General features: G+C 47.5%; 1 protein-coding gene across 2 annotated transcripts in view; it reads left to right on the top strand.

Annotated features, from left to right (window-relative positions):
- Positions 1-14,617, top strand: part of LOC134531578 (pyruvate dehydrogenase phosphatase regulatory subunit, mitochondrial-like) — a 520,406-nt gene that overhangs the window by 91,431 nt on the left and 414,358 nt on the right. For both annotated transcript variants that reach the window (XM_063367291.1, XM_063367292.1), the window contains one exon: positions 6,742-6,883. In XM_063367291.1, the coding sequence (XP_063223361.1) occupies positions 6,742-6,883 (142 nt within the window). The remainder of the gene's footprint in view (positions 1-6,741; positions 6,884-14,617) is intronic.

Here is a 14,617-nt window from a genome sequence, read left to right as displayed (position 1 = left end):
TAGCAGTCGAGACTTACGTACTGCTCTCAAGTCTCATGACGGCGATATCCGCAAATACATTTCGCTACTGGCTCAAAAAGTAGACAGTGTGAAAAAGGAATTACTAGAGTATCTCGTTGCCATCGACCAGCGCGTGGAAGCTTCGGATTCTCGAATTCGCGACATGATCGAAGTATCGAATGCACAAAGACGTGACGATCTGTGGACTTAGTCTGAAAGCATCACTATCTCACTTGTCAAAAATTCAGATTTGGCCAAACACAAGAAAGAAGTTTCTGCGAACGTATAAAATCAGGTCTTGCAATAAGTTTTCAGCCAGTACAATGTCGGACCTTCATCGAGCTATACAGTCTGTTCGTGAAAAATATTTACTTGCTAGACGAACCAGACTTGCACGTGAGATGGGAAATGAGATATTTAAACCAATCACTAGTCGCCTCGACGAACTTAAAAGCAAGGAAGAACCAGCCATCATTGTGAAGACAAGTTGAAGAGGGAATGCCAACTGTAAAGAAGAGAAAGTATGAACCAGATCGAGAAGAAGAGGACTTAACAAGTACAGAGTCCATGCACAAGAAGAAAATACCGAAAAAGGGACACCAAGTTAATGCAATGGTCCGATCATACCTGATATCGTTTACGAGCCGGAATAATGACACGACCTACGGAGTGTGCAGAAAACATAATAAGTGGTTCCTCGGTGCTAAAGAAATAGACTTTCTACCAGGAAATATTGTGCGCCTAGAAGAGTTCAAAACGCGCGGGACTCCGGGTCTGTACGAATTGCTCTTTCGCAGGGAGCCTAAAGGATATTCTCATAAAGACTTACAAGAGTACAAAAAACTGCTAGAGCTAACCAATGCACATTTTCGCGATAACGATCCAGATAGTGGTGTATATAAAGACGAAGATCATGAAAAAATCGACATTCTCGCTAATCTCTTCAGTGAACTAACAATACATGGCGAAGGTTTAAAAAAGCTAGAAAGTGGTCAGATATTTGACTATGTATATTGGGACGACCCCAATGAATTAGTTGATCGTCTTAGAATTCTACATGCTTCGCTTAGTGTAGGAAACTATTCACACATCAACGAAATAGTCTCCATACTTGAAGAACTGAGGGAAGCCAGCTACATACAATGAGTCGAACCGGAATCGCTCGCGAACTTCATGCTCCTGCTAGACGAAAATACCTTCGTCGCAAAGTCATAGTTCGTGGAGTTGATGATTTATTCCAGGTGGACCTTGTTGAGATGATACCGTATTCCCGATTGAATAAAGGTTTCAAGTACATGTTGACAGTCATCGATGTTTATAGCAAGTTCGCTTGGGCGAGACCTGTAAAATCAAAGACTGCAACTGATGTAGCCAAGGCCATGAACAATATTTTGCGTGATGGACGTGTACTGTCGCACCTTCAAACGGACCTCGGGAAAGAATTCTACAATGCAACCTTCAAGGCTTTGATGAAGAAGTATGGCATCAAACACTACTTTACATTTAGTAACGTCATAGCCTCCATTGTCGAAAGGTTTAACAGAACTTTGCATTCCAAGATGTGGTGGCAGTTCATGGCTAACAGAAATTACAAGTGGCTTGACATCTTGCCGAAACTAACAAGCGAGTATAATTCCACGGTGCATTCTACCACGAAAATGAAGCCAAAGGACGTAACGGACAATCGCCTGCTTCAAGCAGTGTTTTCCAACACGAAGAAGAAAGATCCACGAAAGCGTAAAACTAACGTCGGTGACATTGTGCGAATCTCCAAGCAGAAAGGTATCTTCGAGAAAGGTTTCACTTCGAACTGGAGTCCTGAACTTTTCCGTGTGACACATGTTCGTGAATCAGAGCCTAGGACCTACTACCTCGAAGATTTGGACCACAAACCTATCCATGGCGGCTTCTATGCCGAAGAGATTCAGCCTACGTTGTATCCCGATACGTACTTGGTGGAGAATATTATAAAACGAAGAAATGGACGGTCCTACGTCAAGTGGTGGGGCTTTCCACCTCGCTTTAATTCGTGGGTGGCCGATGCGGAAACCGAGATATCCACAAGACTTTAGTAATTTGACTGTGAATGTATTTTTGTACTTGAAGTAGTGTAGTATGTATGTTATAACAATTTATAAAAGTACTTGCTGTGTTTTTTATTCTCTCAAACCTGTCACTTTTGTGGTATTTTTTTAAAATTAAAGTTGTTTTGTATCGTCCAGGGATCGAACCATGGACCTTATTCGATCTAATCAATCATTATATTTATTGACAATTTATTTAATGAATTTTGAACATGGTTTATTGAAATTATTATTTTTAAGATAAAATTAAACATTATTGCATCGATCGGGTATCGAACCGAGGACAGGAGCAGATCGAATCAATATGTAAATTAATGAGTGATTTATTTAATGAATTTTGGAATTTTTCCCGAATTCCTAGCTAAATAACTATGGATTTTCAAGATGGCGGCCAAATGACAAGATGGCGGGTGTCACAGTAATAAATGATTACTGCACTCTAGCGGATAAGAACTAAACTAACATGGCGTCAGCGCACTCTCGCCGACGATACAATGATGGTGGTCTCCAGCATCGAAGACAAGATGGCGGACATGACGTCATACTAGGTGACGATATATATGCTTTGAAAAAAAGTGGTGGGAGTCAGTCTGCCAGCACCCACCGCGGGGGAAGGATCGGTCGCCATTTTGATTTTTTTGCACACGTCGGGTTCGAACCGAGGACTCCGAACTCTATGTCGTAAATGTTTGTTTTTAAAATATTTTTCATTAAAATTTTATTAAGTGATTTTTTTATCATTTTTAAAAATTTTTTCGTTAAAATCGGATAATTAATAAAAAAGTTAAAGATGGCGACCGTAACGAAAATTGCAACGGTGACGTCATATTTCAAAATGGCGGAAAGCACAATGCCGGAATTTTCGAGAAAACACAATTACGTCATCCAAAATGGTGGATCCAAGATGGCGGTTCCAAAATGACTGTCGTGGTCAAGGTCAAGGTCAAAGGTCAAGGTCAAGGTCAAAGGTCAAGGTCACAACCATACAAGATGGCCGCCATGACGTCACAATCCAATATGGCGGTCGACAATCGCAATCCACACCCTGAACCCTGCGCTCGGAGGAACTATTATATACTACTGCTTATGTATATAGATTTTATTATCAGAAGGCACAAGTGTCCCAGCTTAAGGCTTTTGTAGGAGAATAAACATTGGGAGTGGCAAGTGGTCGTTGGTTGTAATAATGTAGAGCTGACTTGTGTAGTGAAAACATACTGTTATCACACCTAAGGATCATGTGTACATGATAGTCATTTGTGACCTCTAGTGGTTAAGTTCAATATTTATTATGTGTTAAAATATTTATTGTGAAATTGATTGACGAAGTTTAATATGAGGACTTGTTTTGTGTTCAATAGGGTTTTGCTGAAGTTGAAAGGGTTAGGTTAGATCTCGTAAGTTTTGTGTTGTGTAAACTTATTCTGGAATGTTTTAATTCCGTTTACCTGTTACCTAGTTGTAATGGGCCTTGTGTGAGAGGTTTTTTTTATTGTGTGTGTCGAGGCGTCTATCCACTCTTGCCCGTTTACATTTTCCTATATTGTGGCCGCATGACGCTGCTTATGCACGAGGGAACTTCATGGGCATCGGCGGCTTGGGTTGGACTCCAGGTTGATGGCGTCAGGCTGTTTCTGTGGAGCTTCAGTGCTTTTCGTCGGCTCCCCCCACTCTCGCTTCATCATACCTGCCGAATGTGTCGATCACTTCGCAAGGCTGATCTTCCCTTTTTAACTTGCTCTACTCAGTACTGTGTTGGTGTGGTTGGCAAGACTTATGCGGTGCTCTTTGCCACTCTGTGTTTATTCTCCATCTGTGAAAGTGACTGAAAGTTCGAATCTTCATGGAGGTTTGAACTGGTTTTTATGCTCTGTCTTTCTTCACTTCGTGCTGGACTCTTGTCCGGTTCCTTCAGATTTCTTTACTTTGTGTTTCATTGCTCGGCAACAATTTGCAACTTTTGTGACGGACGCACTTAGTAGAAGAGTTGTTTGTGGTATGCAGAGCCTATGTGTTTGGAGATTGATTCCTTGTGCGAGAGAGATACTGTACCTCGATCCTGAATTTTAGGGCAGATGGTTGAGCCTACGCAGTGCTTGTTCCTGTCAGTTGAAGATATAGCCCTTTGTCATCGGCGCATGCCAGCTCATTTGTTTTCTTTTCTCCCTCAATTGTGTGTATTCCCCTTCCCTCCCTTGTTTCCTCCTCTCTGTACATGTACTGTGGGTGTGTGTCTTTTGGTGTCTGCTTTGTGTCTTGGAGTTTTTTAATTCCTTTGTCTGGGCAGCTTAGAGTGATCGTCTGCTGTTTGTGGGTGCTGGCCTGTTTAGTCTTTATGAGGATGGCATGAGTCACGTAACTTTACTTAGGGACACGTGTAACTGTATCTAAATTAGTTTTGGCTAGAGGTGGGTTGCAGAGTATCAACCTGCTACTTTGTAACTGATACACGCCTGTATCAAGTACTGCAAACAAGTACACTATTCAAGTATCAAGTACTTTAGTATCAGTTTAGAATTCACCTGGAACAACACCACGGCCAATGTGCTCAGAACCCGATCGCAGATTACGGTCACTTGGGCGGAGCTTGTGAAAGGGGAGATAGTGGCACGACGAATAAGGGATAAAGAAGGGAAAGAGTGTAGGGAAGGGAGAAGCCTAGATGTACATCAAGTTCTGTCCCTGCCCGAACACGCCCGAATATTCACCTTCGGCCAACCTTGGGTTTATTTATATATATTTATATTTCTCTGTTTATTTTAATGTAGCTATACTAACCTAACTATCCGTCCATAGTGTTCTAAAGTGTTTTGATGTAGCTAACCTAACCGACCACTTTTAATATTTGAATTCATTTTTCCTGCGCAAAAATAAAACAAATCCCGAGGTTGGCCGAAGGTGAATATTCGGGCGTGTTCGGGCAGGGACAGAGCTTGATGTACATCTTAGGCTTCTGATCAAAGTACGCTCAGTGCGTAGTGCGTGCTCCTTGCAAAGATCGAAGACTCCAATTACGAAAGGCGTGGAAAGAGAACACCGATACCTTTTTTCGACTACGAAGAATGTAGAATGAGAAAACTGATACCTTTTTACGACTACGAAGAATGTAGAATGAGAAAACTGATACATTTTTACGAAGAACATGGAAAGAGAAAACTGATACCTTTTTACATTGGTGATGACGGCACGGAGGATGTGTAACCTGTAACGAGAATGCTGATACCTTGTTGCTTCCTGGGACCGCTACTACTTAGCTGATACAGAAGTATCAGATACTTGTAACCAGTACATTACTGTATCAGTAATTAGTTGGAACAGATACCGAAAATTGCTGTAACAACTCACCTCTAGTTTCGGCCCCAGCCCCACTCTGAAAAATTTATTTTGCTAACTTTTATATGCTTTGCTTGTTGAGCTGTGTACATACTATTTTGCGTTTATTTTATTTGAACTCTTTTGTCGTGAAACGACTGTGGCCAGGTCTTTTGGCATTACAAGTAAGTTGTTAGTTCTCATGGGTTGTAGATTATCATGTTTGTTAGCACTTTTATTGTTCGTGTTTTGGTGGGCGGTTACTGTAGGCTGCATCAGGTTCTTTTGAACATTTGCATTGTGCCTTATCTGCTTTAATATTTGGGTCCTGGGTTTTCTTGTGTTGGTTCAGTCGCACCTTTATGTGACGAAGTTGACATGTTTCCAGGTCTTACTGCGGCCCGTGTACTGTGGGATGTTTCGTATATTTTTATCTTAACATTGTAACCCATATTTGAGATACTGATAATCGTTAGTGACATTTGGGAATACTCTTATCATTCTATGATGTGCGACATCGCGATGTGTAATAATTGTACATGACTCGAATAAGGGTGTTGAAAGGTCCTTTGTGTACCATCGTTAGGCACTCCAATGTAATGATGCATAAAACTTTATGGGTTACTATTGTTTCTTTGTAATGGATTGAATTGTTATCACTTTAAGATTATTCTGTCAGGATTATATTGTTTCTTTCACACTGTGCCATTGTATCTATTTGTTCATTAAAGGACTGTGTTCGAATAAAAAACCTGAATTTTTCGTATTTATTAACAACTTTTATTTTCCTAATTGTAATGCAGTTTCATGCACATATCTTCGGACCACGTAATTGGTTCTTTGTCTTGTTAAGCCATTAAGGGGTTTGTGACTCAGGGGACTTTGACGCTACTCAGTGGCAATCCAGAGATCTCGTACAGTGACTAGGCGGAAGGTTTTTAGTCTGTATGTTCCCCGAAGGTGGTGCACTGTGATTGAGGTGTTCCATAGTACCAGTCTCTATCAGAGAGCATTTAATAGCAAGAAATGTCCTTGCATCTGGTAGCCATTTGTTTGGGAAGCTTTCTGCGTACTTTATTTTAACCATAGCCACTTAACCATTGTTTACCAGGTCTTGTTGGTTTTGGTTTTATGGGCGGGTGACTGCAGAGCCAGAGCGTTTGTGTGACATCAAGCCTGTCATTCCATGTTGGAACATGCAGAAGAGTATCACCAGTGAACCGCCCATCATTAAGAATTAGACAAATGTTTTAAACGATTCAACATCAGACTATAATTTTACCATATTTTCCTAGTATTAATTAAGTGTAACAGAAATATGTTGATGTGTGTGTTGTCTGTTGAGGTGGTGAGCCCAGCTGAGCTGCAGCAGTTGCACCCGCTGCTGATGACGGAGGACCTGGAGGGTGCGGTGTGGTTGCCCGAGGATGCCGTCGCCACTCCGGTGGCCATCTGCCACGCGCTTGCCTCACTCGCTCGACAGGAGGGTGCGTTTCTCATCAACAGTGCTTGTGCAGTTCACACAAACCTCAGCATTTTACCGTGCCACTGTGTGCTGGATCAAACACTTGTCTTCCTTACCTTGCATGAAGGTTCGTTCCAGTTGAGCAGTGCTTGTCCAGTATACACAAACCTCAGCAATTTACCACGCAACTGTATGATGGATGAAACACTTATCTTCTTCACCTCGCAGGAGGGTGCGTTTTTCATCAGCAGTGCTGGTCTAGTTCACACGAACCTCAGCATTTTACCTTGTGTCCGTGTGGTGGAAGAAACACTTGTTAGTCGCTTGCAAGTGTACATCCATGGGATTTTTGATGATTCAAGCATGGGAGTGATATCAATCTCTTTGTTGTGATATGGAAAATCAGTATATGGATGGTGGACAGTCGCCACTAGTGGCAGATTAACCTTATACTCTAAAAATAAAAATGGCCGTCGCTCTGCCGTACATGGCATTGATTTGTCATGTTTCTCTCTTAAAATACAATATTTCTGACAAAGTGACCCCTTACATAAAGTATTCAGTGTAAAATTTTACACAAAATATGTTCTTAGGTTATTTTGTGTATGACTGACCTTTAACATAGAAAGTTGGCTTTTAAATGAAGAATTTATGATTTTGTTTTCCAAAACGGGAAAAGAGTGTTTTTATTTGTAAATATATAAATGTTAAGTTTAAAATTGAATTACATAATCTAAGACATAATTAGACTTAAAATATATTACAAATACGAAACAGATATCTACTGTTTTTTACTAAAGAACAGTTTATCAAATACAATCTCCATCGTAAATCGCATCTTCACTTTCTATAGCTGATTCATTGCATTCCTCTATGTCTTCTGTATCCTTATAGTTTTCACATTGTTCTGGATCACCTTCACTTGTACACATTTCTGTGCACTTTAGTCCATACATGAGACAGGTGCATGGTGGACAACAGCGACATAGGGAGCATGTGCAACTACAAAGCTCTGCCATAAGGTATGGGACACAAGGCAAGGTTCATGCGATTGGTTCAAATGTTCCTCCAACATACGTCCATCCGAAGGTGAGTGGTGATGCTATGACTGGGTTTGGTTTAATATCTTGATTCCATTTAAATGCCTAAAGATGAGCTCTTAACAGTGCAGGAATTAGATAAGCTTTTGTTGGAGAAAGATTTTCATATTGACATTATTTTTTGTGAAAAGCCACATCTCCAATATTAGTCATTGTCATTTTTGGAAATTATAATTGACAAAAAAATGACTCTAAAGCGTTTCTGACATCTTCTGGAAGAGTGGGTGTTGTACCAAGCTTTGCTCAGGCCTCTAGTAGGTCATCATTAAGATAATTGAATGTTGTCCGCCACTGAAGATTCCCTTTATTGGCAAATGACCCAGTGACATCTTAACCAGATAAGTCATGAAGTCCTGGGAGTGCATCAGATTTGATTAATCCCAGTGACTTGTGAATATGAGTTATACCAACAAACCTTTCCCTGCCCAATGAAAATTCCAAATTGTAATGTAATTTTAAAAAAATTGCCTTAAGGCTAAAACCAGAACATCTGTATCTGGCGAATAAATGTGCGTTATTCTGTATCTGTGTTGTGATATGTATACTCCATTTAGTATGATTTTTGTATCTGCTTCTTCCCATGTGTTCCGAAGGCTTGACACATCTGTTCTATCTGCTTGATCCCTCTATCTATATATTTCTCATTATTGCTCACTCCCCATTGTAAGATGTGGCTAGATAGGAACTCTGTAAGCTCGTCTTTGTTTTAATTAGGAGCAAGAAAATTCTTCATTGAAGGTTGGAAAACTATCATTTCAGATGTTATTTTGTAACGTATTGTATCACTGCCCAGTTGCTGAATATGCCTCATTTCATTTTTTAATGAATAGTCTGTAGACATGTCAAACACAACATGTACTGAATTGTATGCATTGAATTTGTCACCAATCCACTTGTTTATGTGCATTCCTAGTTCATGACATGTTTTTACTGTGTAAGGATTATTGTAATTGTGCAGAAGAGCCATTCCATCAATTATAGCCGTGATTTTGTCCAATCCTTGTTGGATGTGATAGTGGTGAACTGCTGTCAGTCTGTTCTCATTTGATGGCCATGACTCCAAAATCGCTACAAGTTTTGATTTGTTGGAACAATGATGCATTTTCCCATCACTAGCAAACAATGATTTTTGGAGGGGTGAAAATTCGTAGTTGCTTAGATTGAACTTTATGTCAGTGTCATTTCTGTTTCGAGATGCTATCAATAGCCTAGACGTGAGAGATCTGTTTTCATAGAACAATTTTGTCTTTAAAAACAACTTTAACCTTTTTTGCTGTTGCTTTACAAGTTTTTGTGGGATATTTCTTCATTGGAGACCAAAATTGTGTTTTGTTTTCTATTTAAACACTCTGCCATAAAATATTCCTCTTACTTTTGATCCACTTTTTCTATGTCACTTACAACATCTTGCACGTCCTCCGGGAACACTCTGTGAGTAAGGGTGTGGGTCAGTTGTTGGTTTTTACACTGAAAAGAGTTGGTAGAATTTTTAAATGCAACTTTGAGTTTCAAGACATTTCGATCCTAGCGTATTTGGGCAGTATCTAGAAGTCTGTGGTATTTTGTCTGTCCAACAGTTTTAATCCCAAGTAACATTTCTATCTCATTTGAAATTCTTTTCAGTTCAGAATTTACAAGAAAGAAATTATTTCTGGCATTATCAGTTTGTGTAATACCTACCAGTACTCCTTGCATTTGCAATTTTCGGTTTTGGTATTCTAAGGAGTCATCTGCACCTAGGGAACAGAAGGGTACAAAATTAAGATTGACAACCCATTTTCCTGCAATGAAGTTTTTCCAGATATCTAGATCTGTTGTTTGTAATACATCCATCTCAGCAAGATAGAGTGAAATCATCCTTGCTAATTTAGTCTATTTAGAGCAAAGAAATATTTCAGAAAGTCATGAAGAGAAGCCAGGTTGAGATTCCAATCAGATGTTCTAACAGATCTGATAAAGCACAACATAGACTGTACCATATCCATTTATGAACACGCCATCTTGAAGATTGGTTCCACTAATTTTATAGAACTCGCAAATATTTTAATTTCTTCAAGTATCCTATTTTCTTTAATGAAATAAATTACTGCATTACGTTTTTGTTTTAATATTGTGACGTCGACCCAAGTGTCTCCTCGGCTCCCTCAGGCCGTTATGCCTCGTCAACGTCCTCCCTGTGTGTCCCCAGTGGAGTGCGACGGCCAGGGACGCACCCGCGTGCGCCCTAGCATGCCAGTGAGGGTTATGTCTGTGTATATATATTTGCAAACGATCAAGGGTCTTAAATGTAAATAACTTATTTATTCATTAATGTCTCGTGTATGTCTTTGTAAACAATTCAATAACTTTCTGAAGGGTTTCGCCGTAGTATGTAATCGCAGCCTGGCGCGCCGCGGGACGGAGCTCTCTCCCACGCCGGCCGATTTTCCCCTCCCTCCCCGCCACCCGCGGGCGCCGGCCCGCGGGCGAGCGGGGAGAGGCTGTCGCGTCCTGGTCTCGAGCGGAGACAGACGTGTTCGTTGCTCCGCGAGCCGCGCACGTTGCGCTCGGGATTGAACGTTCGCTCAGTCCGCAGTCGGTCACGGCAGCTGAGCTGCCACCGCGAATCAGCTTAGCATTGTTAACTTACGAGTCATCGGGAGACGTGTCTAGCGGGCAGTTCCTACAACGCGAACGTGGTGCTACGAGTCTCTGAACTTTTCGCTGTCCACGGAACATTACGTAACGGGCCGCGTATGTACAGCGTTCCGTCTTCGGGCCCTTTCTCACTGGGTCAGCCTAGCATTAATAAACTTTACGATTCGCGCCGAAACGTATTTGAGAACCGCCCCGTCATCAGGGAGTCCGTGTCGCCGTGGTAGGGCACTTGTTCCGCGACGGCTCCGCCAGGCTGCGGCAGGACTTTATAAGCGTTAATAAAAGACGGCTCGTGAAATTCGTTAATGCCGTGTTCTGCTTGCGACAACCTACCAACATTCCTCGCAATCACTTCACTCTCCCTCCAGGTCCCGCCTTTCCCGGTCCCGGCCACGTTGGCCTGGACCCACACCTCTCCGACGAGGGCAGTACGGGCATAACAGGACATTTATTTCAACGGGAAAACGGGGACCTGAAGCCGAGGGACGTCATTTGGCGCCCAACTAGTGTGGCCGTAAGCATACGCAAGCGCACGCAAGCGCACGCAAGCGCGCAGATGCAGGACAGGACGGAAGCAGGTGCGACCGCGCGGCGTGGGAGCGGCGCGAACTCGAGACGGCGCGCCGGCGCGCCGGCGGGAGATAACGCAGCGCGGGAACGGCGCGAACACGAGACGTTTCGGCGAGAGATACCGTGGCGTGAGAGCGACGCGAACTCGAGACGTTCGGCGTAAGATAACGCGACGTGGGAGCGGTGTGAACCGGAGACGGCGGGCGACGCGACAGGGATCGGTGGCGCGACAGATAACGTGTCGTGGGAGCGCCACGAACCTGAGATCGCGACGCAGCAGGGATCTTCGGTTCAAGATAACGCCGCGAGAGGAAGACACGGACTGAATTACCGAACAGAGACACTCCCGATAAACATGGACGACTTCCAGGAAGCGTACGAGACATGGGCGGAAGCAGACTTTCCGGAGCCCGGCGAGTGCTGCGAGCACTTCGCAGATTACGAGTGCGGTTTCTGCTTTGAGTACCGGGCGTATGGTAGGACAATGTGCGGTGCGGACTCGTGCCCCGGCGGGACATCGGATGGGCGGATCTGCGGGACGTGCGGGAATCTGTGGCACAGGGAGTGTTCACAACTGGTCGCGCGAGAAGAGGAATGGACGTCCTGCTTTACGTGTGACCAGTGCCGAGCGAAACTGGGCGTGGGTGGTGCCGCAAGTGTCTCGACCGCGAAGGTCGAGTGGTCACACTGGGCGGGCACCATCACGCTGCAGGAGTCGGCGATACTCCCAACGCCACTGCAAACGACGCCGCCGCCGACGCTGCCCACGACACCGCCGCCGCCGCCGACGCTGCCCACGACACCGCCGCCGACGCTGCCTCCGACACCGCCTCCAACACAGCCCCCGCCCTATGGGGTGGAGACGCCGAGCAGGACATCGCTGAAGACGGAGGAAGCCGCGCCCGTCCAGCCCCTGTGGTACGACTGGCACGCGACGTCCGGGTGGATACGGCAGGCCGACTCAGACACGCCGCCCCTGACGCCGCCGCCCCCAACTGCCGTAGGGGCTCACGAGGAGCCTACGCGGTGCGAACCGGCTGTGCTGACACAACCGCTCTGCACACACAAGGGCGTGCCGCGACCACTGTCACATGGGCCACCTTTGACGCGACGCCGCCGCCATCTGCCGCGCGCGACGCGAAAGGTGCCAAGCCCCTTCGGACCGTCATGTGGGCCACCTTTGACGCGACGCCGCCGCCATCTGCCGCGTGCGACGCGGAAGGTGCCACGCCCCTTCGGACTATCACGTGGGCCGCCTTTGACGCGACGCCGCCGCCTGCTGCCGCGCGCGACGCGAAAGGTGCCACGCCCCTTCGGACTATCAAGTGGGCCACCTTTGACGCGACGCCGCCGCCTGTTGCTGCGGGCGACGCGAAAGGTGCCACGCCCCTTCGGACTGGCACGTGGGCCACCTTTGACGCGACGCCGCCGCCTGATGCTGCGGGCGACGCGAAAGGTGCCACGCCCCCTCGAAGTTACAAGTGTGCCACCTTTGACGCGACGCCGCCGCCTGATGCTGCGGGCGACGCGAAAGGTGCCACGCCCCCTCGAAGTTACAAGTGTGCCACCTTTGACGCGACGCCGCCGCCTGTTGCTGCGGGCGACGCGAAAGGTGCCACGCCCCTTTCGGACTATCACGTGTGCCACCTTTGACGCGACGCTGCCGCCTGATGCTGCGGGCGACGCGAAAGGTGCCACGCCCCCTCGGACTGTCAAGTGTGCCACCTTTGACGCGACGCCGCCGCCTGTTGCTGCGGACGACGCGAAAGGTGCCACGCCCCCTCGGACTGTCAAGTGTGCCACCTTTGACGCGACGCCGCCGCCTGATGCTGCGGGCGACGCGAAAGGTGCCACGCCCCCTCGGAGTGTCAAGTGTGCCACCTTTGACGCGACGCCGCCGCCTGTTGCTGCGGGCGACGCGAAAGGTGCCACGCCCCCTCGGACTGTCACGTGGGCCACCTTTGACGCGACGCCGCCGCCTGATGCTGCGGGCGACGCGAAAGGTGCCACGCCCCCTCGAAGTTACAAGTGTGCCACCTTTGACGCGACGCCGCCGCCTGTTGCTGCGGACGACGCGAAAGGTGCCACGCCCCCTCGGACTGTCAAGTGTGCCACCTTTGACGCGACGCCGCCGCCTGATGCTGCGGGCGACGCGAAAGGTGCCACGCCCCCTCGGAGTGTCAAGTGTGCCACCTTTGACGCGACGCCGCCGCCTGTTGCTGCAGACGACGAGAAAGGTGCCACGCCCCCTCGGACTGTCAAGTGTGCCACCTTTGACGCGACGCCGCCGCCTGATGCTGCGGGCGACGCGAAAGGTGCCACGCCCCCTCGAAGTGTCAAGTGTGCCACCTTTGGCGCGACGCCGCCGCCCACTGCCGCGCGCGACGCGAAAGGTGCCACGCCCCTTCGGACTGTCACGTGGGCCACCGTTGACGCGACGCCGCCGACTGCTGCCGCGTGCGACGCGAAAGGTGCCACGCCCCCCCGGACTGTCAAGTGGGCCACCTTTGACGCGACGCCGCCGCCTGTTGCTGCGGGCGACGCGAAAGGTGCCACGCCCCTTCCACCTGTCACGTGGGCCGCCTTTGACGCGACGCCGCCGCCAGCTGCTGCGGGCGACGCGAAAGGTGCCACACCCCCTCGGACTGTCACGGGGGCTACCTTTGACGCGACGCCGCCGCCAGCTGCCGCGTGCGACGCGGAAGGTGCCACGCCCCTTCGGACTGTCATGCGGGCCGCCTTTGACGCGACGCCGCCGCTTGCTGCTGCGCGCGACGCAAAAGGTGCCACGCCCCTTCGGACCATCACGTGGGCACCTTTGACGCGACGCCGCCGCCCACTGCCGCGCGCGACGCGAAAGGTGCCACGCCCCTTCCATCTGTCACGAGGGTCCCGGACTCAGCAGGTCAGTTCTCCAGTGCCACGGCCTGGTGCTTCATGTCCATTTAATAAATGAGAGGCGTTGACGGACATAACGGCCTCGTCGGAGGGGGGGCATTTGACGTCGACCCAAGTGTCTCCTCGGCTCCCTCAGGCCGTTATGCCTCGTCAACGTCCTCCCTGTGTGTCCCCAGTGGAGTGCGACGGCCAGGGACGCACCCGCGTGCGCCCTAGCATGCCAGTGAGGGTTATGTCTGTGTATATATATTTGCAAACGATCAAGGGTCTTAAATGTAAATAACTTATTTATTCATTAATGTCTCGTGTATGTCTTTGTAAACAATTCAATAACTTTCTGAAGGGTTTCGCCGTAGTATGTAATCGCAGCCTGGCGCGCCGCGGGACGGAGCTCTCTCCCACGCCGGCCGATTTTCCCCTCCCTCCCCGCCACCCGCGGGCGCCGGCCCGCGGGCGAGCGGGGAGAGGCTGTCGCGTCCTGGTCTCGAGCGGAGACAGACGTGTTCGTTGCTCCGCGAGCCGCGCACGTTGCGCTCGGGATTGAACGTTCG

This window comes from Bacillus rossius, chromosome 5 (assembly GCF_032445375.1).
Source record: "Bacillus rossius redtenbacheri isolate Brsri chromosome 5, Brsri_v3, whole genome shotgun sequence".
In the NCBI taxonomy this organism is placed as follows: domain Eukaryota; kingdom Metazoa; phylum Arthropoda; class Insecta; order Phasmatodea; family Bacillidae; genus Bacillus; species Bacillus rossius.
The sequence above is the reverse complement of the archived record's forward strand: the minus strand, read 5'-3'. Positions and strand labels throughout refer to the sequence as shown.